A 27,356-nucleotide genomic window follows, 5' to 3' on the forward strand; every position below is an offset into this window, starting at 1 on the left:
GCCGGACGAGAGGGGCGGGTGGAGAGGGCGCGTCCGCTGGCCTGAAGACCAATCAGGGCAGGGCGGGCCCGCAGCCCGGCTCCCAGTGGCCACTCAGGAGTAGGCCGATGCGTTGCCTGCTCTCGGACTGGACGAGCTTCCTGCCAATCAGAGGGGGAGCAAGAGGCGCGTCGGCCAATAGCAGGAGGCTGCCGGGTCAGGCGGGTGGCCCCGCGGCGCGCGCGGTGGTCGGCGAGCCGCTCGGCGCTGAGGGAGTGGCCGCCCCCGGGCCCCCGCACCCTGCGCCCTCGGCCCCCCGGGCCCGCCCCTCGGCCGCGCCGCGTCATGCCCGGCGCTGCTCGGCGCTAGTGCCCGGGCCGCCGCCGCCCGCCCGCAGCCGCGCCCACTGTGCAGAGCCAGAGGGATGGTGGCAGTCACGGGGCGGGAGCCAGACAGCCGTCGCGCGGACGGTGCCATGTCCAGCTCCGACGCCGAGGACGACTTCGTGGAGCCGGCCACCCCGACGGCCACGCAGGCGGGGCACGCGCTGCCCCTGCTGCCTCAGGAGGTACCGGGAACGGGGCGTGGGAAGGGGCTCAGGGGAGAAGCCGGGGCCCCGCAGAGCTGACCGCGGGGCGTGAGCAGGGCTGCGGCTGGGTTCAGAGGCCGGGCCGAGGGCGGCGCCCGAGGAGCTGCGCCTGCCCCCCGCCCCCTTCAACGCACCCGGGGGGTGTCCCCCGGCCCAGCCCCCGCTCTCGGAATTCACGGACAGCGCCCCGCGGCCAGTCCTTAGAGGACGGGGGAGGGGCCGAGGGAGGGGGCCCGGGCGCCCCGAGAGGGGAGCGTCTTGTAGGAAAGCCAAGAGGCGGCCCTCGCGGTTGCCCAGACCTGCTGCCCCGCTGGCCCATGCAGGGACGCAGCCCGCGGATCGGCGTGGCCGCCAACACCTGCCGGCCGCGGGGCTTTCCTCCCCGCCCCCGTGCCGGGGGCTCCTCCTGGCTTCGTGTAGGAGCCTCCGGCGGGGAAGAGGGGAAGGTGGGGCCTCCCGGCCCGGCAGGACGAGACTAGGAGGAGCTGCGGCGACGCTGCGGGAGGGAGGCCGGGACGCGTGCAGTCCCGGGAGGAGGGACAGCTCCGGGGGGGTGGCCGGTCCCCTCGGGACTGGAAGCTACGCTCGCAGCATCCCGAAACGCCTGTGACCACGAGCCAAACCCTGCGGGCATCTTCGCAGCTGGGAAAGGAAAGGACCGCTGCGGGGTCATCTCGTGGGCACTGTCACCGGGAAGGCGGCGTGGTCTGCGAGCGGGAGCGCAGGACTCGCGCCAGGCCCGCTGCCCGCTGTGGGGTCCCGCACGCTGCTGGACCGTTTCCCTCTGCGCCCCAGTCTTCAGCTCTGCTATGGAGCGAACCCCCGGACTGGCAGGAGATGCCCTTGGAAGAGGTCCCGAGAGCTCCAGAAGTGTGGAGTCTCGTTATCCCGCGGCAGCTCGCGTCCTCGGCGGAGGAGCTGCGGAGCGCGTGACAGGATGACGGGGCACCCACACAAGAGCTGCACCCGCCTTTCTGTCCTGTTCCTTCATCATTCGTTCATTCAGGGCGTGTTTGGGTCCTCACTGCGCCCCGGACACCGTGTGGGGCCCCGGGTGACTTTGACGGAATGTGTTGGGGTCCTACTGTGTTTCACAAAGAATTTGAAAACATATTATTTCACTTATATGTGGAATCTACAAAACAAACGCGCAAACAAAGCATAAGTAGACTCATAAACACAGAGAACTAACCAGTGGTTACCAGAGGGGAGCGGGGGTGGAAGGATGGGCAGAGTGGCTGAAGGGGACTGGAAGGTGCTGGCTTCCAGGTATGAAATGAATACGTCACTGGGATGAAAGGCACAGAATAGGGAATATAGTCAATGATCCTGTAATAGTGGTATCTGGTGGCAGGTGGTAGCCGCACGTGTGGTGAGCATACCGCACGGTATAGACCTGCCAGATCACTGTGCCGTACACCCGAGTACTAACGCAACCTTGTGTGTCAGCTACACCTCAAAAAAGAGTGGGGGAAAAGATGGAACTGGAAAGCTGGGGGAAAGGACTCTGCAGACAAAGGTACATGGGAGCTGAGAGATGTTATAATACCGAAAAGTATGCACTAGTATAGAATTTTAGTTAAGCTGGAGGTTTGTGGGAAAATTAGAACTGGCTTCATTTCTTTAAAAACAACAAGCAGTGAAAGATATCCCCTCCCCCCTAACGGGTGCTGAACATTTTACCCAGAGCTGATCTGGGCCATTCTATACCGTCATGCCCTGTTCCTCCCCCTGCCCATGCCTCCGGAACCTGAGCTGGACCAGGCACTGATCTCGCTCTATGGTTTAAATAGGAGAGAAGCAGTGAGGTAAAGCGAATGGGGAGTGGATGTCTGGAATGATCCACGGCCATCTGGGAGCCCTGCTGTGGGTGGCCTCCTGATTAGTGAATGAGATGCTGCCCTCAGGAAGCTTGGGTTCTAGAAAGGAGGGCTGACAGGAGTACATAACTGCCAGCCTGCCCTGTGGCACGCCAGGCACTACAGAGAGGAGAGCGTGGCACATGGTGGAGGCACAGTGGAGGGTGACTCATTAATTAACTCGGTCTTGGGGGCAAGCGGGGAACAAAGAATGCTCACAGAATCGGGAACCTTAAAGAGAAGCTTCTAGAGTGAACAGATGCCGCTAACTTATATGGTGCCGTGGTGTGCATTAGACAAAGGGCACACAGCTGGGCTGGCAGATCACTGGGAGACAGGTCCCCTTGTGCAGTGAACAACAAATACCACATTCAGGGCAATTGCATTTGCTAGATGGACAGAGGGAGACTGGAAAGAACATTCCGGACAGAGAAGACAGCATAAGCAAGGACATAAAAATGGTAAATTCATTCTAGAGCAGAGATAGTAGAACTGGGGTGGGGAGCCCTGATTGAATGGTATTGGGGAACAGTGGGGTCGACTTGGCAACTGAGGAGTGTGGGGGAAGGGGGCGACAGAGGAGAGCATCCAGAAAGACTCCCGTATTTTAGCCTTGGGTACCTGAATGGTGCCGCACTAATGAGACCCAAGGAGATGCAGACAGAGCAGCCCCTGCTCTCATTCCCCAATGCCTGGCTGAAAGTGCCGGTGGTTCCTTTCCAGTTTCCTGAGGTTGTCCCACTTAACATTGGAGGGGCTCACTTCACCACACGCCTGTCTACACTGCGGCGCTATGAGGACACCATGCTGGCGGCCATGTTCAGCGGGCGGCATTACATCCCCACCGACGCCGAGGGCCGGTACTTCATTGACCGGGATGGCACGCACTTTGGGTATGTTTATCCCTCTGTGATCAGCTTTGTAGTCCTAGTAAGTGTCCTGGGCTTCAGTATGGGGCGTTAGTGTCTTCTACAGCACCTAGAAGAGGAGATAACAAATGTGCTGCTGGAATTTAATAAATGTGTTTGCTGAATGAGATAAAAAGGCAGTTACTTTCCCAGAGGAGATGAGGACAGCCAGAGAAATCCCAGGTGACACCCAGTGGCTGCATGTGGTGGAACTGCTTCTGTCCTGTGAAATTTAAGGCCAGAAAGTTGTCATCTGTGTGGAATAGATGTGATCCCACCAGGAGGCGGGGGAGTTCCAACACAGCTTCTTGGGGGAAATTCTCAGATTCAGATTCTGGGGCTCCACATTGCCATTAGGGAGGGACATGGTGTGTGACCATGGTCGTCAGACTTCCTTCAGTACTTTAAAACAAATGAAAAAAAAGGTGAGGGAAGGGCCAATATGTGATTGCCATCCTTTAATTTTGCCAAGAAAAGTCTTTACAAAAAAAAAAAAAAAAAACAAACACCTTTAATTGTGACTGTCATTTTAATACTAAAACATGGAAAGACACAATCTCAAAAAAGAAAATAGCCCTTCGCAAGAAAGGACTTCTGACACCTCACACATAAACAGTTTAAAGACTTTATGTTTTAGTTTCCTTATTTGTGAAATGAGAAATAATTGTGGCTGCCTCGTAGGCCTGCCATGCCGATTACATAATCTGTGACCTCTGGCCAGGTCCCTCCAGAGCATGTGGCGAAAGCTCTTTGGCCCTTCAGTCCAACTTTGGAATGACTAGAGAACGAACATGGTTCTCGACCTTCAACAGATTGACTAGGGAGGCAGAAACTCTCCAGCCACTACATCTTTGTGCTGGCCTCTGATTCGGATTGCCCGCCCTGGGAGAAGGGTCATTTTTACCCTCAGAAAGGAGCCTCTGGTCAGACAATTTACTTTGAACCATCTGGGTGTCCCCATTGGGCTGTCAGCTGCCTCCGATGCTGAGGAAACAAAGTGTCACATCGCTCTGCAGAGCTATAAAAAGATTTTTGTTTGCAGGCTGTTTGGGGGAGGAAAGTGCTGGCCCCAGCTGGCAGCTCCCACAGTACTCTTAGCTGGGCCTTGCCCCGGGGTTATGTTTTTCAGAGCAGGCCAAGGTTTGCTTAAGATCCTAGAGCGCTAATTTGGAAAAGGGTTGTGGGGAGGGGGAGCAGGGTTTGGCTCTAGGTTGATGTGCCTGTGCCCAGGTGGCCTAAGCTGGAGAGGGTCAGAGGCGGAAAGCAGGATGTTGTAGATTCATCCTCGGGCTGCGGACTCCGTGGCCTCTGACTCATCATCAGCAGAGGAAGTTGCCTAAAGACTCAGATAAAATAGTACAGGTGCTTAAGGCATTTGGTCAGGTACATTTCTCTGCTGGTGTGGTTCCTGTGCTCCCAGAACCCACCATGAAGACTGCTTGATGAGTGAAACACTTGGGACTGGAGTCTGACCACTGTGGGTATGGGCTTGGAGTCAAGCAGGTCTGCATTTGGGCTCCTGCTAGCTGTGGCTCCTTGAGTAAGAGTGTTCTTTAACTTCTCGGAGCCCCTCTTTTTCCTCATTTATTAAGTGGACCCAAAATGGCACTTACTCCACAATGTCCTTGAAGTGATTCAATGGGATAACACATGGAGAATGACTGACACAGATCAGGACTTAGTTAGTGTTAGCTGGTATTACATCATGGTCATAGACTACTACTGAGGCAACATCTTGATCTTGGGGTTTACTCACACATCTTTACAGAAAAGACTTGCCCACACCTACCAGTGAAGGATCTGATTACTCTTAGCACTTAAAGAATCTGAAGATAGAATTAAAAGAACTGAATTTTTATTTTAAGAAAATGCAGTATGTGATTTTATTCACCCAAGAACCAGTTTGTTCAGGTGTTGGGGGTAGTCATTTGATGTCTTTGTAGCTACAGAATAAGACTAATGGCGAGGATGTACAGAAGATGGGGAACCCTTGTACATTGCTGGTGAAAATGTAAAACGCTACAACCATTTTGTTAAGCATGCACTTCACCTTACGAGCGAACAGTTCTACTCCTAATACATTCCCAGGAGAAGTTGATACGTGTGTCCTCAGGAAGTCTTATACAGGAATGTTCATAACAGCTTTACTCATAAGAGCCCCAAACTGGGAACAACGCAACTGTCCATCAACAAGAAAATTGGTAAATAAACGACAGGCTGTCCATTCAGTGCCGGGCCACCTCATTTGTCACACACGACGTATGGAATGAATCTCAGAAGCATTCTGTTGAAGGAGAGAAGATAAGCATAGAAGAGAACGTACTGTGTGCTTCTGCTTATATGAACGTCAAGATGAGGCAAAAGTAGTCTTTGTTGATAGAAGAATTTTGGGCTTGAATGGGAAGAAGCAGAGGAAAACTTTAAGGAGATGGAAATGTTCTGTATCTTGGTGTAGGTGGTGGTCGTAATCAAACTGTATACCTTGATTGCATATTAACTATACCTCAATTTAAATATCTAGATTAAGGAACCCAGAAATCACATCTTTCCATTATTCCTATGTATACCCAATAATAACAACACCTAATAAAAATAAAAAATATACCTAATAGTAATTTTAATAGTAATGACGCTGATAATAAGAGCTGCTAATGCATACTGAGGGCTTACCCAGTGCCAGGTATTTTCCAAGCACTTTTTATCTATAAACTCACTGAATCCCTTGATCCCATTATGGGGTAGTTTTTTTTTTTTTTACAATTTTCCCTCATTTTACAGATGAGAAAATCAAGGCACGGAGAGGTTAGGTTCACTTACCCAAGATTACGCAGCTGGTAGTCTGGTTCCAGATTCTGTGCTCTAACTACCATGTGTCACTGCCCAGGTGCATTAGCTCCTTCTCAGCACCTCTCTTTCCTTCCTGCTCAGAGATGTGCTGAATTTTCTGCGCTCAGGCGACCTGCCACCCCGGGAGCGTGTACGGGCTGTGTACAAAGAGGCCCAGTACTATGCCATCGGTCCCCTCCTGGAGCAGCTAGAGAACATGCAGCCTCTGAAGGGGGAGAAAGTGCGCCAGGCATTTCTGGGACTCATGCCCTATTACAAAGGTGAGGGGTCAACTGCCCAGGGTGGTCAAGGTGTGGGAAAGGAGGGTTGAAGGCATCTGTCTGGGCCTAGGTCTTCACCAGAAGAAGTGGGTCTGAGATTCATCTGCATTGCTCAAGGTTGGAGAGATTCCTGCTTCCCTTTCTGCCCTCCCCTCCCAGTCACACTGGGACAATTCAGGTTAAATAGGACCCACTTTGCCTATGACATCATCAAATCCCATTTCAAAAGGATTGTCCTCATTCCATCATTTTGGTTTCCCTTTGCCATGGTGATCCATGATCCCTGTTTAAGTCTGCATCCTTCATGAGCCCAAAGAGTCCCTTCCCCAGGATCTCTCTCCCCTGTTGGATCCTGCCTTCACTGGGGCTCTCTCTGTGTGCCCTGACCCTGCCTTTCCCACGCCCCAACCTCTTGACCCTTGTCCCAGTGATGGTGCCGTCTTCACCCCCACAGACCATTTGGAGCGGATTGTGGAGATTGCCCGGCTGCGTGCGGTACAGCGGAAGGCCCGCTTTGCCAAGCTCAAGGTCTGTGTCTTCAAGGAGGAGATGCCCATCACCCCCTACGAGTGTCCGCTTCTCAACTCCCTGCGCTTCGAGCGGAGCGAGAGCGATGGGCAGCTCTTTGAGCACCATTGCGAGGTGGATGTGTCTTTTGGGCCCTGGGAGGCTGTGGCTGATGTTTATGACCTACTGCACTGCCTGGTCACGGACCTCTCAGCCCAGGGCCTCGTCGTGGACCACCAGTGCATCGGGGTGTGTGACAAGCACCTCATCAACCACTACTACTGCAAGCGTCCCATCTATGAGTTCAAGATCACGTGGTGGTGAGTAGCCCTGCTAGGGACAGAGGCCTGTCAGGGAGGGCGTCTGTTCTCTTTAGTGGCTCTGGGAGTAGGATCCTGAGAGGGACACTAACTGCCCCAGACCCGCTGAGGTGAGGACCAAGTCCTGAGGCACAGCTGCAAGGGGATGGAGGTCTCCTGGCAGCTCCAGTCTCCCAGCTGTACCTTGAGGTCAGGCTCAGGGCTTGTGCCTCAGGGCACGGCAGTCTTTTCCTGAGGCTGATGGGGTCTGGCAAGCTAGGGCTGGACCAGGAAGTCCAGAGAGGTTTTGTCACTCTCCTGGTCTTGCAAGAGAGTTTCTGCCCTTTTTAGTGCCACGTTACCAGACTAATACAGGCATGATCCCTTCCTCAGCCCTGTTCAAGGGCCCCTTGCGTGCGCCTAGCACACAGGTATGAACACAGATTGCGATGGGGGTTACCCAAGGACCTACCCCACAGCCCCTGACTGAAGGAGAAGCATTTTCTCTCCCTCTTCCCCCAGGGATAGTTCCAGGCTTTGTTTTAGGATGTGGAGAGACTCTTCCTCCTGAAACATACTCTTCACCACCTTTTGGAGATGTAACCATAGTTGCCAAAGCCGTGCACCAGGTTGGCCTTAGAAGAGCACAATGTTTACAGCCCTGCCTTAGGGCCGCAGCTTCTCCTACCTTCCACCAACCTTTCTTGCTTGAAGGGTTATCTTCTCAGGGCTGTAATATAGACTTCAGAGGTTCCTTTCGAAGATTCCCTGAGTCAAGCAGGCAGGTTGCCTAGATCTTCTGTTATCTTTGAGATGTAACATCCTTTCTGGAGGCTCAGAATATCTCTTTGGCTGCCATTTCATGTGTTAGCATCCAATTTGTGGTGAACCTCTGTAGATAGGAACCCCCTCTTTTTTAAACCCTGCTGCTTTACCCTGCTCACGTTCTCCTAGGAGAAGTGTCTGTTCTGAGGAAGCAAACAAAGGCTTGGGTGGGAGGCACAGCTATACCAGGAGCTGTAGGACAGTCGTAGCAAACCTCCATCACGCTGTACTCTCCACATCTCAGACAGAGAAAAAGATCCACAGGGTCCTGCTCCCACTGCATTTTCTTCTTGCTCGGTCTTCAGACCAGGGCAGTTAAGCAGGCTGTGGACACGCGTCTCCTGAAAGAAGAGCTGCGCGGCACCAGCAGTGGGAACGTAACATTCCTGTGCTGCATTAAGGGCTTCTCCCTGTGATCATGACTTGTGCTTGACGGTCCTGGGTATTTGTTAGGGAGATTTTTTTATATGTAAAACACGGGTAAGGACAGCCTCATTGGTCTCAGTCCTACAAGACCAGATTGATGAGGTAGGGGGAGGGGGAGCTGAAGATGTCTGCATCCTTCTGAGGAAGAGAAGGCCAAGTCCTGGGACCTCGCTGAACCCCTCAGTGGGGCAGTGATCTCCTGGCCCTCTGTGGAACGGGTTGCGGGGCGCAGTTTTGCACTCCCACGTCATGTGGTGGAACAGAGGTCCACACGGTGTTCTAAGAGGAAGGTAAAGTCAGTTGTTGAGGTTCTGAGATATGTGTTCTCTCCGTTGTTCTCATCCACAAATGAATCATCACTGTTCTGGAGTTGTTGTCCCTGCTTAAAGCTTACTCCAACAACATGGCTCTTGTCTTGTTCTAATAGAAGTCCTTCACTGAATTTGCTCCGATCGGTGTTACTGCCTAATGCAAACTCATTTTTGGACAGACACTGAGGCAAACTCTTCGGGAGAAAGCTGGTATGAGTAGAAAGGAGACAATTAATCCCAGTGCTTTCGGTTATCTAGCCTTGGCTCCTTCTCGTTCCCACCGCTGGCACAGGGCATCACAGTATTTTGGTTAGAGTCCAAACATGGAAGACAGAGTGACTGGTAGGCTCAAATGTAAGTTTGCTCAAAGATAGGCCCTGAATACTAGCTTAGGGCTACAGGAATGCTGGATGAGGACACTGTCCCCAGGCCCCTTGCTAGAGACACTCCTTTGGACCATCTGGCCCTGTGTTGTCCTCACAGTGGTATACTCTGTGCCATTGTGGGAGAGACAAGGCTCTGGGCCAGTAGACCAGGCAGAGCAGGGATACTGGCAGCCAGCTTCGAGCTCTTTTCAAATGAAGTAAAAGAATTCAGTGGCCCAGTTTGGCCCTTCTCTGATGAGAAGCCAAGGCCAAGATGAAAAGTGCTTTTGGATGTGGTGGTTTGTGATAATGGCCTCCAGATAAAGGTCGTATCTGAGGAAGTGACTTTTCCCAGTTGGATCCCTTCTCAAGTCTAAATGGTCAGGTCTAGAGCATAAGAAAGGTTGGGTTAGGAAGGAGGGCTCCGAAGGGTGAATGCTTGTTCCCAATCCAAGGGAGTATGTTTTCATAGAATTCTTGTGCATAATATTGATGGGTTAAACCAAGTGCCTGCCTTTGGAGCTTCCGTTATGTTTGGCTTTGGGCGCCTTTCTCCCCGGTGTCGTGCTCGCTGGCTGGGAAGGTGAAAGTTTTAGGGGATAGGGTTGTATGGTACAATAGCAGCCATGACAAAATTCCGCAAAAATGAAAAACTTAATGGCAACAAATAAGATCGAAACAAAACCACAATGAAACATGACAGCACGCCAGATTGGAGGAGCTCTTTGGGTAACTCTCTAAATAGAAGAGATAGACGAATCGCCAGCATCCTTACTCTATCTCTGGGGTAACTCACGAGGCTGTCTATTGCCCATCCTGTGCAGAGAGTCAACTGTGCTCTGAAAGTTTCTGTTCTTTCTTCCTGGGGCTTAGGGTGTTCTGGGAGCTGTTGGAGCCTTGTGCCTCAGGCTGGTCAGGTGACACAGCTTTCCTGCTCTGGGTTGCTTGTTGGGGAACTAGAAGAATGACATTTGCAAGCCACAAAGTGGGGTGAGCCTCAATGTGCAACCTTGGTCCAAACTGGATCCTGAAGAGGTTAAGACGAATGACAGCAGCAACAGAACAAAACTGCTTCACTGAGCATTTTGATCCCAGTTAGAATTTTACCTCTACCTGGGATCTGTCCGTATTTGATTCCAAGTGATTAAGCTTTCTTAGGTACCTTTCACTGGGGCTCGTTCATGAAGGCAGTGCCTGCCTTGTGATCCTTGAAAGGGGGAGGCTTTATTCATCAGAAGCCGGAGCGTGGGGACATGGGGTGAAAGAGGCACTTTATGGAATTCTGGAAGAAACATATATGTACACGTATGTTAACTGGGAGATGGGTGGGTTGGCAGGGTTGAGGAGGCGGGAACAAAGACTGGGTCTAGGAACCGGTCGCCTCTGGAACATGGGAGGTCACCTGGGCCCACTGTCTTCCTTCTGTGTGGTGGTGGGTTTGTGTACATGGTATAACACCTCCTGTGTTCAATTGCTGCCTGTCTGTAAGCGCTTTGGTGCATGGAGCCCCAGGACCCTCACATGGCATTAAAGTGAAGAATTAGAACCTGGGTGCTGTGCCTTTCTTTTTTAGGGACTTATTCTCATCTCTGCTCTGCCCCCACAGTGCTAGCAAACAATGTCTTGATTTCTCCTTGCAATGTGGTGTGTTTTGGGACGCTCAACGACATAAACTAGGCTCTTTTCCTGAGGTCGGCAGCCGAACTTCTGCCCTGGCTTGAAGTAAAAGGGACGTGGGCCCTGTGAAGGCCGTTCTGCAGTTACTCTAGCCTTGTCTCTGTTCCAGGTAGGAGTGTGCCCACCCAGTCTAGGCACAGAGCTCTCCCCTCTCGTGTTGAGAGGTCTCCAGGGGAAGAAGATACCACAGGTGAACAGTCACTGTGTAGCTCCCAACCACGTCAGGTGGTTCCGAAAGGAATCCCTTCTGTCATTCACCACTTCTTTCAAGGGAGAGAGAAATGGCTCTAAGCTTATGTGGGCCTCAGTGGTTAAGACCGGTCCTTGAGGAAAATGGACTTGAGTTGTTCTTCCTCTGGAAGCAGAGTTTGACACCTTCCTGGCTAATGAGTGTCCTCATCAAGATATCCCTTGGAGTCACTCCATGGATTAACCCAGAAAGGTGAGTCCTGACGTGCTGGGTAGCTATGCCGCCCTCCAACTGCGTCCTTAAATCTCCGATTATTCTGACTGTTAAAGCACTGCATCACCTGTGCCAAGTATGTCCCTGACCTACTTACTTTGCACACAATCACACAGTAACAATACGCCAGTAATACTCAACGAGTGGGAAACTGAAGCTCACGGAGCTGTAATTTCCTCAAGGGCACGCGGCTAGTAAGTAGAAGTCAGGATTCTGAGGGCCCTTTTCCGAAATCCTCACAGGTATTCAGTGGGGCCCTCCCTTCTTGGCAGCTCAGTGTCCCACCTCTCAGGCTTAGGGCTTCACCTTGCTCACCCTGTGAAAATTTGACAGGCAGATGCTCTAGAAGCAATATTAGAAAGACTTTCTTTATGTGTAGGTTTTAAGTAATCCCAGAGCATTAAGGAGGCAGCTTGGGTCTCCAGTGTACTACCCTTCTGAGTGAGGGACACATGTTTACTAGGTGGAGAAGGACCCTGCTCGTGGGCAGTGATGGAGGCGAGTAATGGTCGCCCCCTGGCCCTTGGTGTGGTGAGATGATCTGGGACGGCTGAGTTAGACTCCTGCCGCCTGCGGGCCTAGCCACACAGATGTGCAGCCTGGCCACGTGGGGAAGGATGCCCCTGGCCTCAGGAGAAGAACTGAATGTAAGACTTTTTCGTTTAGCTTAGGGCGTCTTGTGTGCCTGGCTTGGGTTTTTTGGCCCTTAGGCTCTGGGCCTGTTTGTTCCTTTGTCGTCATTTTGGAGATGACCTCGTGGCTAGCTTCACTAACTTTTCCTTTTGATCTGTTTCACTTACAGCATGTTTCTTTCACTTTTGTTTACTTATCTTTAACTTCCTATCTTTTGATTCCTTACCATTTTGTTTTTCCTGTCATGTGTTTTAGTGTTCTCCATTTTTTAAAAACATAATTTTAAACTTTATATCTAACATAACTTTAAAATAAAGCCCCTATATGAATAGGATGCTAATGAAGATAGTTCTTGTTCTGAGCAAGGGTAATTATATGCCTTTTTTTCCCTCCTCCAGTCATTTCTACAATGATCTTGTTAGCTGTGAACATTAGGTATCTCATTTTTCCCTTAGATGAATATCTTCTTCTGAAGTCTAAATGCAAGGAAAAACTGACAGTTACTACAAAAGCCATAGATCTGGGTTATCTATTACATCCGATGGCAGAGCTCTTCCCTCCCCCTCCAGAATGCCACCCTCCCCCATATACACACAGTAACAGTAAGTTCAGACTTAGGAACAAGGCAGTCCCAGTCCTGACTGCTGAGGACTTCCTCCTTCACACACTTGTTCTTCCTGAGCAGTGACATGATCTAAATATCCTGGGATTCCACCACCTCCAACCACCTGGAACTCAATGGAAACAGGACTGTCGTGCACCAGGAAGAAGTCCGACTCAACTGCAGGGAAGACTTTGAATAGTCTTGAACCATCCAGAAGTACTTCATAGAAGGGACCCGTAATCAGATTGTGATGTACCTTTTCTGCCCTTCTGTGATCTCAATGACAACCTGAATCACCCTTCCACAAACCATGACTTTTAGAAGATTCTCCTAATGTATTACAGACCCTGGGTTTTTTCCTGTGTCATGTGATCGTGGCAGGTGGCCTAGCTCCAGTAGATCTTTTGAATAGATGGATACATACTTCTCCTTTATGATGGAAAAATTAAGAAATAGAAACCCAAAACACCACAAAACTTAGAGCTTGATCTCCATTAAAAGAAATTAATCAGTTAAGAGTTGGAATTGAAATCCTTATACCTCTATTATGTTTGTAAGTGGGTTGGATGGTATAATCAGGTTTAAGTCCAGAGAACATGTAGCACCTTCTGTAAGTGCCGTTATTAGTGTGTTTATTAGTGTGAGTTCCAGCATTACATCCTTGCCTTCAGCTCTGCCTCAGCTTACACTGCCCTGAGGACCCATCTGTCTATGCACCCATCTGTTGTGGGTGCCTACTGTCCCCACTCTCCCTGTGTCATCACCACCCCCCACCCCCACCACTCATGACAGCCCTGTCTTTGGCATTTTAAAGCTGGTTTGCCACTTCTGGCCGTACCTCATCCAGCATTTGGTAGCCAGCCCTGGCGGCGGTGCTCCATCCAGCAGTGTCCCCCGCTGCTTCTTAGGCAGGTAGGTGCTCTTTGCACCAAGGTCCCAGATTTTCCGATTCAGCTTTCTCACCTGGCCTGCTAGGATTTGAAGAGCATTTTCAGCCCTTCTCTCTAAGCTCCGTGTCTACCGTGACCGCTTCCGCAATGGCAGCAGAGGATTCTTGCAAGGCCCCACCAAACAGATAAGTTAGCCTCACCCTCCTCTACCCTTGGAAGGGATAATCAACATACTTTTCCCAGAAACTGCATTCACCAAGAGCTTCCTAACAAAAATAGGGACTTCCCTGGTCAGCTGACCACATCACTATTGGCCGAAATGAGGATGACCTTATTCACTTGGCACTCCCAGAAAGTCAAGGCAGCATGTATCTGCCTCCAGACATATTCAGGAAATGTTCTACCCAACTGCCTGATTGTATACTTCCAAATACAGCTCTGTCTGGAAATTCCCGCTGGTTCAAAGAGGTAGGATGTTGAGGAATACCATCTATAGTCACCTGCCAGAATGTTCCACCACTTACACTGGCTGGGCCTTTAGCCCGGAGGATTCCACAGACATGGGATTTACTGTCTGGTTTTGAACCCTGTCGGAGCTGTTCTGCTGGGATGGCAATCCTGACTCCTTGACGGCAGCAGCAGCCCTGGGATAACCTGCAATTGTGGACTGAGATCCAGATGTAGGATTTCCAGAAGGTTCAACCAAGGTATCCTCATGATAATGTATGAGAAAGTGATGTTTCTTAGGTGGAAGGTTCTCCAGATGCTCAACTACCCCACAGTTTGGGGGTTTATAGGCAGTAGCCATTCGGTCATGCTCCTCCACTTCCTCACATGACCATCCTGCCTTTTTAGGATGGGGTTTGAGCTGACCCCTTGCTCAGGGCCCAGAATTCCACAGTAGCTGAAAACCCTGTACATCTTTTCTCCTATCACGGTCTTACGCAACCCAGAAGCATTTCAGTGCCCTGGCAGGGATCACAAGGAGGCACGAGCACGGGCAGCCTCTGTCCCTTGTTTCCGCATGTCCACGATACTGGCATTGGCAGGCCGACAACCCTTGTAGGTGTGAGTTGCAATAAAACCAACAGATTCAAGGTCTAGAGGCGGCACTGAAGAAGCCCTTCAGGGATGTCTGTCTGCAGGAGCCTGGAGTACTCAAGGTGAAACTGGGAGCTTGTTCCACATAGTGGAGGCAGGATGTGTTTTTCAAACATTTTGGCTTCAGAAGATACTGCAAACATGCACAAGAGCCTGAGAAGGAGGCCAGCTATCCCACGTGCCTTTATATCTCACGCATTCAAAATGGAAAAGAACAGACTTCTTGGGACCTTCTGACGCAGCAGTATGTGCTGCTTCCTTCTTCGGTGAGTGTTCCTGAATTGCACTGAGTCATTTGTATTAGTCAAGACAAAACAAAAAAGTAGTAATTGAACAATTTCTATCTTTAATATGTTAACTTAATCGTAGTTGCATTGTAATAATAAGGGACTGGCTCACAAACAGTAGTGATAACTAGAGAGAATGTGGGAAGACCACATAGAGGAAGCGCCACCCAGGACTGAGATAGAGGATCCAAGGAAGAACAGCCCCTTCCCCAGAGCTGATATCAGACCTTTTTGGAGAGGGCAGAGCCATGGTTTACTGAATGGCAGGGAAGTCATCGGGTGCTATACTTGGTGGAACTTGCTAGAAATCCTTCCTCTAGCATGCTGGGAAAATCTCTTTAGGGAGGTGTTTTATCAGAGGCACTCCACTACAAAGCTACCCAAGGTGAGTGCTGGGGAAAGCTGCTGGCCTCTTTGTGCTGCTGGCGAACATGCACTGCAGGAGCTGCGTGCTGGAGAAGCTGTGCTGGGGCAATCACACCAGAACCAGAAAGGGAAGTACCTTTCTTCTTGGCAGGGTGTCCCCGATATCCTCTGCTAACGAAGTTTAATATCCTGTTAATTGGCAAAGGAAAAAATATTCAAAGGTCCCAACCCAATTCTGCAGAGCCAATGAAGGATGAATATGGAGCTAAGAGGCAATCAATAACTGGCATATCTTTTTTTAAAAGATTTTATTTATGTGAGAGAGCGCACGGTGGGAGGAGCAGAGGGAGGAGAAGCAGGCTTCTCACCAACCAGGGAGCCCGATGCGGGACTCAATCCCAGGACTCTGGGACCATGACCTTACCTGAAGGCAGACGCTGAAGTGACTAAGCCACCCAGGTGCCCCAATAACTGGCATTACTGTATGCTGGTGACTCGCAAATTTATACTCCTGCCCAGGCCTCTTTCCTCAGCCTTGAATTGTATGCCCAGTAACCTGATAAATACTGCTACTTCAGTGTCGGTTAGCCATCTCAAGCCTCATATATCCAAATGGAATTCTTCATTTCCTCTTCCACCTCCAATATCCTTATTCTATCTTTTCTATCTCAGGAAATGCCACCACCATTAATCCAGTCAACAAAAACCTGAGAATCATCTTTAACACTCCTCCTTACCTCACCTTCTAATGCAATCCATCGCCAAGTCTTGAATATATCTTCAGGATGGATCTTGAAAACATCAAAAATTCACCTGTCTGAATCACCATTGTCTCTCACTCTGTGTTACTACAAGGGCTTCTTCGCTTAATTTAGCCCCTGATTACCCCACCAATCTATTCTCCAAAATAGTCTTGAAGGGTATGATTAGATCCTACAGCATGCTCACTTAAAACCCTTCACTTTTACAATGGGATTGTAAGGTCCTACCGTGTTTGATCTGGATCCTATGCACCCCAGCCTCCTCTCACCATCCTGCTCCTTGTTTCCCATCTCTGCTCTGGCCTTTTTTTCACTTCCTGCCTCAGGTTTTTGTGATTGTCATTCCCTCTCCCAGGAATGCCCTTCCCCCAACCCTTCTCATGGGCTGGCTCACTTTCCTATTTTATGTTCCAATGTCACATAACAGCTCAAATGTCACATAATGGGACCTCTGATCATGCCATCTAAAGCACACTTTCATTACTATCTATCACGTCACCTGATTTATTTCCTTTATCACATTTATTACCAATAGTAATTATCTTGTTTGTTATGTCTGTATTTCCTTTTAAATAAGCTCTCTGAAGGCAGAGATGTTGCCTCTGTTGTGCACGACATTTACAGCCCTATGCAGCCCCATGACCCCAAGATCACAACCTGAGCCAAAACCAAGAGTCGGGAGGCTCAACCGACTGAGCCACCAAGGTGCCCTGGAAAGTTCTTAATTACAGTAAAATGTCAGCTAATAAATATAAAGGAAAGGATGGGGTTTGGAAAAATCTACATTTAGCAATGGTCAAATTTATAACTGACTTAGATAAGAATCATCAATGGATTCTAAAACTGATGAGCTGAAGAAAAACAGGACCTAACATAGTCTCAAAGTGGTTCCCTACAAATAACTAATTACAAAGGTAAAAATAGTAACTTTACAGTGTAGACATCTGAAAGATTCCTCATGAGTCATGTAACCAAAGTCAACATTAGCCAAAAGGCCTGTCCTGAGAAAGACACATTATTTATATGATTTCTCTGCCAAAATGAATAACCTGAATCTAATCATGAGAAGACATTAGACAAACCCAAATTGAAGGACATTCTTTAGATTGACCATCTTCCACTTTTCAAAAATTTCAAGAACTTGAAAGACAATTTATAAAAATGGAAGAACTATTCCAGATTAAAGGAGACTAAAGAGACATGACAATTAAATGATCCTGGGTTAGATTTGGGACCAGGGAAAGCAATAGCTATAAAGGCCATTCTTGGGAAAATTGATGAAAACTGAGTAAGGGGTGTAGATTAAGCAGTAGGATTTTATCAATGTTAATTTCCTTTTTTTAAATGATTCTGCTTTGGTTTTCTAAGAGGGTATCTTTCGTCTATGGCTGTACCACCCTGAATGCACCTGATCTCATCTCATCTAAGAGGGTGTCTTTGTTTTTAGGAAATACACACTGAAATATACAGAAGCCAAGAAGCATGATTCTGCAATTTAGTTGCATTCTTCAGGAAAACTGTGTGTGTATGTGTGTGCCTGTGTGTGTGTGTGTGTGTAGGGAGAGATTGAACAAATGATAAAGCAAATGGGGCAAATATACAAATTCAAGAAGCTTAAAAAACTCCAAGTGAGATAAATTCAAAGAGATCCACACCAAGAAACATAATCAAACTGTAGAAAGCCAAAGAAAAAAGAATCCTGAAAGCAGCAAGAGAGAACAAATTCATCACATAAAAGGGATCCTAAAAAGAATACAAACGGTTTCTTACCAGGAACTGTGGAGGCTAGAAGGCAGTGGGTTGACATATTTGAAGAGTTGAAAGAAAAACCTGTCAACTAAGAATTCTGTATCTGGGGGTGCCTGGGTGGTACAGTCAGTTAAGCATCCAGGTCTTGGTTTTGACTCAGGTCGTGATCTCAGGATTGTGAGACTGAGCTCCTCATTGGGCTCCGTCCTCAGCATGGAGTCTGCTTGAGATTCTCACTCCCTCTCCATCGGCCCCTCCTTCTCTCTCTAAAATAAATTACTTTTAAAAATAAATTAATTAATTTAAAAAAAGACTGTATCTGGCAAAACTCCTCTTCAAGAATGAAGGAGAAATTAAGACATCCCCAGATAAACAAAAGCTAAGGGAATTTGCTACTGGTGGACCTGCACTGTAAGAAATGCCCAAAGGAATCCTTCAGATTGAAAAGCAAATGACACTAGACAGTAAACTGAAGCTAAATGAAGAAATAAAGAACACTGGGAAAGGTAAATACCTAGGTAAATGTAAAAGCCAGTGTTGGGGTGCTTGGGTGGCTTAGTCAGTTGAGCATCTGACTTCAGCTCAGATCATGATCTCAAGCTCCTGGGGTCCAGCTCTGCATCAGGCTCCCTGCTCAGCAGGGAGTCTGCCTTCCCTCTCCCCTTTCCTCTGCTCATCCTCTCTTTCTCTCAAATGAATAAATAAAATCTTTAAAATAAATAAAACAATTAATTTTATTTTTTTTAAAGATTTTATTTATTTATTTATTTGAGAGAGAGAGATCACAAGTAGGCAGAGAGGCAGGCAGAGAGAGAGGAAGGGAAGCAGGCTCCCTGCTGAGCAGAGAGCCCGACGCGGGACTCGATCCCAGGACCCTGAGATCATGACCTGAGCCGAAGGCAGCGGCTTAACCCACTGAGCCACCCAGGCGCCCTTATTTTATTTTTTAATCCAAGAGAGAGCACAAGCACAAGCAGAGGGAGAAGCAGGCTCCCTCTGCTTGTGCAAGTTAGCAATGTGGGACTCAATTCCAGGACATTAGGATCATGACCTGAGCTGAGGGCAGCTGCTTAACCAGCTGAGCCACCCGGGTGTCCCTAAATAAAAACTTTTTTTAAAAAGACTTTCCCTATATGATTTAAAAGGCACAAACATAAGTCATTAATTGTAAACCTGTGTTAACAGGCATACAATTTTTAAAGCTGAAATCTGTGACAGTAACAAGATAAGGGGACAGAGATGTATATGTACAGAATATAAGCAATTTTAAATAAGTTGGTATTCAAACTATGTTGTTATAAGTTTAAGATGCAAATTACAGTCACAAAGCTAACCACTAAGAAAATGAATTTTAAATACAGAAATGAGAATCAAAATGGTAGGCTACAGAAAAACAAGTGCATATCAAAAATGCAGTAATGAAAGAATTGAGGAATAAAAAAAATATGCCACATAGAGAACAACTAGCAAAATGGCAGAAGTCATTCTTTATTAGTCATTACTTTAACTGTAAATGGATGAAACTCTCCAATTAAAAGTCAGAGACTTGCGGAGTATGTTCTCTTAAAAGCTCCATCTATATGCTGTCCAAAAGCGTTTCACTTTAGATTCAAAGACACAAAGAGGTTGAAAGTAAAAGGATGGAAAAACATATTCCATGCAATTATTAGAGTAAATTTTACATTAGAAAAAGGGTTATAAGAAACAAGAAGGACATTATATACAGAAAAAAAGTTTAATCCAACAAGATGATACAACAATTATAAGCATATATGCATCTGAATCAGAGCACCAAGTACATATGAAACAAGGAGAAATTGAGGGAGAAATTGACAATTTTACAATAATAGTCGGAGACTTCATTATCCCACTTTTAATAATGGATAGAACAACCAGAGGAAAGATCAAGAAGGAAAGAGAGTACTTGAATGATGGTATAATCCAAGTATACCTAGCAGACATACATATAGAACTCTTCACCTAACAATAATGGAACACACATTCTTCTCAAATGCACACAGAACACTGTCCAGAGTAAGACATATTTTAGGCCAGAAAACAAGTTTTTTTTTTTTAATTAAAAATTTTCAGCTTTATTGAGATATAATTGACATATAACATCATGTAAGTTTAAGGTGTACAATGTGTTGATTTGATATGCTTCTATACTGCAAATGTTTCCATCAGTAGCGTTAGCCAACCTGTATCATATCACATAATCACCACAGAAAATGAATTTTAATAAATTCTAAAAAATCATAAAAATGTCTTTTCTTTTCTTTATTTATTTATTTATTTATTTGACAGACAGAGGCCACAAGTAGGCAGAGAGGCAGGCAGAGAGAGAGAGAGAGGGAAGCAGGCTCCCCGCTGAGCAGAGAGCCCGACGCGGGGCTCGATCCCAGGACCCTGGGATCATGACCTGAGCCGAAGGCAGAGGCTTTAACCCACTGAGCCACCCAGGCGCCCCTAAAAATGTCTTTTCTAATTACAGTGTAACAAAACTAGAAATCAGTAACAGAAGGAAAACTCACAATAATTGAAAAAATTTTTTAAATGCTCTTAAATAACCAGAAGTCAAAGAAGAAATCATAAAGGAAATTAGAAAGTATTTTGAGACAAATGAAAATAAAAGCACAACATACAAAACATAGTGAATGTACTGAAAGCAGTGCTTAAGTGAAATTTCTACCTGCAAACATCTGTAGTTAAGAAATCTCAAATCAGTAACCTAACTAAACCTTAAAAATTTTTTTAAGTAGGTTCCGCACCCAATGTGGGGATAGAACTCATGACCCTGAGATCAAGAGTCTCATGCTTCACCTACTGAGCCAGCCAGGTGCCCCCATACACCTTAAAGGAACTAAAAAAGAAGAAGCACAAACTGAGCCAAAGTTAGCAAAGAGTAGGAAATAAACATTAAGAGTGGAGAAAAGTGAAATAATAGGATAAAAAGAGAATATAGAAAACAAAACCAACTTTTTTTTTAAAAATCAGCAAAACTGGGGCTCCTTGATGGCTTGGTTGGTTACGCATCTGGCTTTGGCTCAGGCTCTGCTCCACGACAGGCTCCCTGCTCAGCAGGGAGTCTGCATCTCCATCTCCCTCTGACCCTGATTCCTGCTGGGGCTTTCTCTCTCACTCTCTGAAATAAACAAATAAATTCTTAAAAAACAGCAGCAACAACAGCAATCAGCCAGATTGACAAATATTTAGCTAGAATGTCAGAGAAAGAAGACTCAAATTGCTAAAATCAGAAATTAAAGAGGGGACATTACTACTAACTTTACATAAAAAGGATGATAAGAAAATACTATGAACATACATACACCAACAAATTAACCAAAGGAAATGGACTAATTATTAGAAATAGAAAACCTACCAAGTCTGAATCACCAAGAAATGGAGAATCCAGATAGATCTATAACTAGTGACAAGGTTGAAACAGTAATCAAAACCCTCCAATGAAGAAAAGCCTTGGACTGGATGGTTTTGCTGGAGAAGTCTACAAAACATTTAAAGAACTAATACCAATCCTTCTCAAACTTTCCCAAAAAACTTAAAGTGCAGGGAATGCTTTCTAACTCACTAATTCATTTGTTGCCCCAATACTGAGCCAGACAAAGACACTATAGGAAAAAACAAAAATGAAAACAAAAACTACAGATCAACATCCCCTATGAATATTGATACAAAAATTCTCAACAAAATATTAACTGAATTCCACAGCATATCAAAGGGATTATATATTGTGGCCAAGTGGGATATAGTCCTAGAATACAAAGATGGTCTAAAGAGAATTAAGGGTGAAAAAATTACCTTATCTTCTCAATTGAGAGAGAAAAATCTTGTGACACAATGCATGATAAAACACTCAACAGACTAGGAATGGAGTGAAACTGACTCAGTATAAGAAAGCCACATATGAAAACCCACAGCTAACATTCTATTCAACGGTATAAGAAAGTGTTGCCACTGAGATCAAGAATAAGACAAAGATGCTCATCCCCCCCCCATTCTATTCAGCATTGTGTTGGAAGTTCTAGCCAGAGTAACTAGTCAAGAAAAAGAAGTTAAGAGCATCCAGGTTAGAAAGGAAAAAGTAATTTCTGCTCAAAGAAGTGATTTTGTATGTAGAAAACCCTAAGATTCTACAGAAAAAAAACTGTTAGAATAAATAAATTGAGCAATGTAGTAATACAAAATCAACACACAGAAATCAGTCACCCCTCTATATACTAACAATAAGCAACCTAAAAGAAATTAAGAAAACAATTCCATTTATAATAGCCTCAAAAGGAATAAAATACTTATTAATTTAATCAACGAGGTAAAAGATTTGTACAATGAAAACTTTAAAACCTTGCAGAAAACAAAGATGACAAGGAAATGGAAAGAAATCTCATGTAAATTGGGTTGGTTGTTGTTGAGTTTTAAGAGTAACAGTCCCTTATCAGATAAGTCATTTGCAAATATTTTCTTCTGTGAGTTACCTTTGTATTCTGTTGACTGTGCCCTTTGGTGCACAAAAATTTTAAATTTTGATAAGTCCAGTTTTTGTTTTTTCCTTTTATTACCTGTGCTTTTGGTGTTGCATAAGAATCTACTGTCAAATACAATGTCATGAGGCTTTTCAGCTGTCTTTTCTTCTAAATTGTATATCTTACATTTAGGTCTTTAATCCAGTTTGAGTTAATTTTTGTATATGGTGTTAGGTAAGGGTCCAAATTCATTCTTCTGTTAATTTTATGTCACTATATTTTACAATAAACAGTTAAGTTTTAAAAACTATCATACCCTTTCATGAGTAAAAAAACAGCCTGTAAACTAAGAATAGCAGGGAACGCCCTCAACATGATAAAGGCCATATACGAAAAACCCAGAGGTAACATCATACTCAATGGTGAGTGAACATTTTCCCAAGATCAGGAACAAGACAAGGATGCCTGCTTTTTTCCACTTTTATTAATACATTTTCATTTCTCTTGGGTAGAGTCATCTTATCTGACCTTTCTATGCAATCTGACTCTTCCCATCAATCCTTTTGCTTTGTCTTTCCTCTTCCACATTATTCCTCTCCTATGTCTTCCTCTTCTATTTTTTTCTTCCCACTCTCCTTTTCCTGGCTCTTTTTCTTTTGAACCAAGATGAATCTTTGATTCTTGAATCTTTTGATTCCAAAATGAGTTTTTAGCCCTTTTTTATCCTCACTTTTTCCAATGGGACTGATTTTTATAAATTCATATGCAAAAGGGGCACCTGGTGGCTCGCTCAGTTAAGCGTCTAACTCTTCATTTCATGTCAGGTCAGGATCTCAGCCTTGTGAGATCAAGCCCTGAGTTGGGCTTAAGATTTTCCCTCCCTCCCTCAGTCCCTCCCTCCCTCCCTCAATCAATAAATAAATATCAAAAGAAATTCACATGCAAAAGTCGCACAAATTGAAATAAAAAAATACAGTGAATATCCATATACATATCAAGAGATAAAACACTAAATTCAAGAGCTAAAACATCGCTTCCTCAGTTAAATAGAACCTTGGGGCCCCCCTCCAGTAGCCTCCCACCCCGCCGTCTCCGAGAGAGAAGCAAACCGGGTAGCTTGTCCCACTCACGTCCTACCCACCAGCGCCCTCACTCTGGCTCCCTCCCACGCTGACCGAGGGGTTGTCCCGGCACTCACTGTGTCCGTTACTTTTGATCCCTTCTCCTGCCTCCCCCTCAGTTCACTCCGCTGCGCTGCACGGCGGGGAGGCGTGGAGGGCGCTCCCGCACCCGTCCCGGCACCGAGCACCTTGCCCAGGTCCTTGCGCACCCGCGCGACGAGCTCCCTGGCCCTTCGCTCGAATCACTTTCCCGGCCGGGGCTCTCCCCTCCGCGGCCGCAGACGCTCGCTCCGCACGCTCCCCTCCCCGCGTCATCTCCATCTCCTGCGCTCCCGGGAGCTCGTTCCCCGGCCCCCCGCCTCCCCTGCGGAAGGTCCGACACCCCGGGTCCTCGCTGGGCACAGGGGACACGCGGGGAGGGTTCGTGGCTGGGAAGTAACCGACCAACGAGGGACACACAAACCGGAGTCCACGGACGCCTGCGGCTCACGCGCACCCAGACCCGGGCGCCGGCGGGCAGCACCGACGTCCGACAGACGAGGGGACGGCGAGGGCCGCGGCCGCGGGGCGGCGGCGGGGCCACTTCTGGGGCGTGACCGGGAAAGAGAAGAAAACGCGCTCGAAGCGAAGCTGGCGTGCGGCCACCGGGAGCGGGGTGCGGGCGTCCTCGGCGGCGCAAACCGGAGACCCCTCTGCCGGGAACACGCCCTCCGCCCCCGACCGGTCCCCTCCGAAGGCGCCGGCTCGCTCCCAGCGCCGCCCCCTCACCCACCTTCCACCACAAGCCCGCGTCTGCGGGGGCCGCGCTCCGCCCGCGTTCGGGGACAACCGGGAGCTAGTCCGCCTGGGGTCCGCAGGGGACGACCGGGCGCCTGTCCGAGGCCACCGGGGCAGCTAGAAGCGAAGCCGGTCTGTGATGCCACACTCCGTCCCCTCCGTTGGGCCGCGACCCGCAGACGGCGTCCAGCAGGCCGAGGCGGCCGCAGGGCCCGAAGCTCCAGACCCGGGGCCTCGGCAACCGGACGCCCCGGACGGCGCGGCCTCCCAGCGACCGGGTCCGCGGGCCTCGGCGCTGCTACGCCGTCAGGACGGCCTCCGGCCCAGCCGACCTCCCTCCGGGCCGGGACCTCGGAAACCAGGAGTCCCGGCACCGAGAGGGTCAGGGTTACGGTTTCCCACGCGGCCTCGCTCCCCGCGGGTCGGCGACCCGGCGACCGCTGCTGGCGCGGCGGCGGCTGTGCGGGGTCTCGGCGGCGTACGGCTCCCGAGCACGCGGCGGCGTCGTCTAGGGCCGGCGGGCGTCGCGGCAGGCGGGCACGGGGACGGAGCGCCCGCTCCTCCGCCAGCCCCGACCGCCTGCCTCGACACCGCCCCCGCGCCCGACTGGGCACCACGGGCACCGCCTCTGCCTCGCTCCGCCCAGCGCGGGCCCAGAGCGGCGCCGCGACGACTTCCTCCTTCCGCAGGCCGGGACCGGAAGTGACGTCGTGCGTGCGTGACGGGCGCTCGCGGCGCCGGGGGCGGGGCGCGAGGGAGGGAGGGCCGGCCGGAGGGCGGGTCGCGGACTGGCGGAGCGGGGACCCCTCGAGCGAGGCGCGGAGGGCGGCGGTCCCGACGCCGTGGAGCCGCAGCGCAGGTATGGGGCGCTGGGACGCCGGCGGGGGCTGCGCGGCTGTCGGCTGCGGGCGGCGCGGCGCGGCGGGGCGGGGGCGCCGTCTGGGCGGGGGCTGCTGGGTCATCCGCCCGTGCCGCCTCCCCGGCCGGGGCCGTTTCGCTCCGGCGCGTCCAGCCGCCGTCGGGCCAGCCCTGGGCGCCGCGGCGCGGCCCTCACCGGCCGTCTCAAGCCTGTGGTGCCCAGCCGGGCGTTCCGGGCGCTCGCGCCGCCTGCTGCGGGCCCGGCCGCGCCCCGACGTACACGCGTCTGCCGTTCTCGGCGCCCGCCCCGCGCGACGGCGCGTTCTCTCTCTCCAGCGCGGAGGCTGCGGGGACCCTGCGGGCTCGGGCCCGGGGCCGCTCGGGGGCCCAGCCGCGTGGCCGGCGCAGACCGGGTCGCAGCCCCGCCGGGCCGGGACGCCGGGGCTTCCGACCGCGCGTGGGTGCTGGGGGCGGAGAGGTCCGGGGGCGGGGGGGGCGTGCGGGCTTTCCCGGTGCCGGGCCTCGAACTCCTGTCCGGACCTCGCCGGCGGCCGGGGGCGGGGGGCCTGGGGCGGGCGGGGAAGCCCCTGCTAGCGAGCTGTCTCGGAGGACCGCGGGGTGATGCCGTCGCGGAAGTTCGGGCGGGCGGGGGGGGGGGCGCTTAGAGGGTCACGGACGGCCGCGTCGGCCTGGGTCCTGCGTTCGTCCTGCCCTGAGGTGAACGCGGAAGCCGCCGCGCATGTCGCGGCCTCACGGCGCTGGGGTGGAGGGCGGCGGCTCGGGTGCTCGGGTTTGCGGGTCGGGGCTGTGGGTCTGGAAACCGCGTCTGGCGGTTCCCCGCGACCCCCGGGCTGCGTGTAAAGTCTGTGAGCTGGAAACTCGCACCGAGGAAGCTGCGGGGCGGGGGGCCGGGCCAGGCGGTGGTGCGCGGCGGAAGCTTGGCGGAGGTCGCGGTCTCTGCGCGAACGGCCGGACGGGGTCGGGGTTGGAGGGGTCACTCGCCTTCCGAACGGGATGCGGGTCAGGGACAGTGAAGGTCCTTCCGCGCCACGTCCGGACCGAGCGGAGACGGAGCCCCGGGGCCGACCGCAGGTCCGGAGGGTGGGGGTCCCGGGGAGACGAGCGGGGGTGGGGGGACGCGGGGCCGGGGCGAGTCGGCGGTGCCTGCAGAGGACTGGGTGGCGGTGGACGCGCCCTCGGGAGGCACGCGGTGGCTCACCGTCACCCCCTGATGAGTAACTTACGTGTTGTTTGGCACTCGGGAGAAGCTCCTGAGACGCTTCGGGAAAAAGCTGGACTTCGTGGTGCTGCTTGCGAGTTAGATGGTGAAGCTCCTGTGTCTGATGAAGCTCCTTGGGGCAGAAGCCGTGATTCTTACTGTGCGGTAGAGCAGTTTCCGTGTTTCTGGTGGCTTACGTGTGTGTGGTCACCAGGGGTGAAGAGCTGTCATTGTGATCGTGACTCGGACGGATGCGCAGTTAAAGGTGGCGAGTTAGCAGCAGAGTGTGAGTTCAGGAATGGGTGAGACGGTGCACACTGAGATTCTTAAGCTTTATTTTCCTCGGATGACGTCGGGGAGACTGCTGGAATCCCTGAAGCAGGAACGTAGCAAGAGCCTTTGGGTCTCTCAATTCTGTGTTGCTTCACCTTAAGGTGCGGCTGGCGGCCTCCTGTACCCCAGGCGCAGGCAGCTCAGGAGATGGTCAGCAAGCTCATAACCGTTTTTTGAAGCTAGTCTCTTCAGTTCCCAAGCAGAATAAATAACCATAATTGCGTTTCTGGTGATTTGGCCTGTATTTTCAAATTAAAAATGACTTTTGGGGGATTTTTACATGGGATATATTTGTAATTTTCGGGTGCTCCAGAGTGAAAAATACATAATGAAACTTTTATTTTTGTAGTTCCTGTTGTTAGAGTTTCCTAGTTTTAGACACAATATTTGCAAAAGCACTTTCTTTTTTTCTTTTGTACTACAAAAAAGGTCATGCGTTTACAAGTTGAACTCGTAAAGTGCTCATTAACAGAAGAAAATACCTTACTGTTACAATGTTTTTTAAGTGGAGCGGGTCATCTACTTAGGTCACGTCTTCTTCCAGAAAGCTTTGGTAGTGGCTTACAGAGATACAGCATGTTATTGAGAACATACAGAAGTAAGGGGGTGATGAACTTCGCACCGAGGGAGAAAAACGAAGATGCAAACACATCTGTAAGATCCTCATTAAGGTGGACGGGGACCTGTACACAAAGCACTTAGACCGGGTTAAGCACTTGTTAGAGGGCCTCAAGTTTGACTGCTTTTTAGCAGCCAGTTCAGAGAGAAGCATAATCAGTCGCACAGTTCATTGACCATAAGTTAAAAGGCCAATTTCTCTTTTGGATTCTGAGACTCCTTGTACTGACAGACTCCTCAGCT

At 49.6% G+C, this 27,356-nt stretch overlaps 3 protein-coding genes across 7 annotated transcripts in view; all 3 read left to right on the top strand.

Annotated features, from left to right (window-relative positions):
- The first annotated feature begins 385 nt into the window (after nt 1-385).
- LOC111145655 (potassium channel tetramerization domain containing 7) lies at nt 386-15,500 on the top strand. 3 transcript variants are annotated; one of them, XM_022500729.1, is made up of 5 exons: nt 386-547; nt 3,151-3,320; nt 6,264-6,442; nt 6,897-7,269; nt 12,634-15,500. In XM_022500729.1, exons 1-5 carry the CDS (start codon nt 404-406, stop codon nt 12,644-12,646), a joined length of 879 nt encoding a protein of 292 aa, XP_022356437.1. In that variant the 5' UTR covers nt 386-403; the 3' UTR covers nt 12,647-15,500. The 3 variants fall into 3 exon arrangements, 2 of the variants coding, with proteins under 2 accessions (XP_022356437.1, XP_022356438.1); XM_022500730.1 differs by lacking the exon at nt 12,634-15,500 and adding an exon at nt 10,962-11,026; XR_002640487.1 differs by lacking the exon at nt 386-547 and adding an exon at nt 10,962-11,294 and having other exon boundaries at nt 2,241-3,320.
- LOC111145488 (collagen alpha-1(I) chain-like) lies at nt 14,467-25,537 on the top strand. Its single transcript, XM_022500383.1, has 2 exons — nt 14,467-14,504; nt 23,428-25,537. The coding sequence occupies exons 1-2, from the start codon at nt 14,467-14,469 to the stop codon at nt 25,535-25,537; spliced, it is 2,148 nt and encodes a 715-aa protein (XP_022356091.1).
- Nucleotides 24,873-27,356, top strand: part of LOC111145654 (RAB guanine nucleotide exchange factor 1) — a 54,051-nt gene continuing 51,567 nt past the window's right edge. For 2 of the 3 annotated variants that reach the window (XM_022500727.1, XM_022500728.1), the window contains exon 1: nt 24,873-24,944. The gene's annotated coding sequence lies outside the window, so the exon portion shown is untranslated. The remainder of the gene's footprint in view (nt 24,945-27,356) is intronic. The other variant, XM_022500726.1, reaches the window with a different exon arrangement.

The sequence above is a fragment of the Enhydra lutris genome, unplaced genomic scaffold (assembly GCF_002288905.1).
Source record: "Enhydra lutris kenyoni isolate GAN:26980312 unplaced genomic scaffold, ASM228890v2 scaffoldscaffold13, whole genome shotgun sequence".
Lineage (NCBI taxonomy): Eukaryota > Metazoa > Chordata > Mammalia > Carnivora > Mustelidae > Enhydra > Enhydra lutris.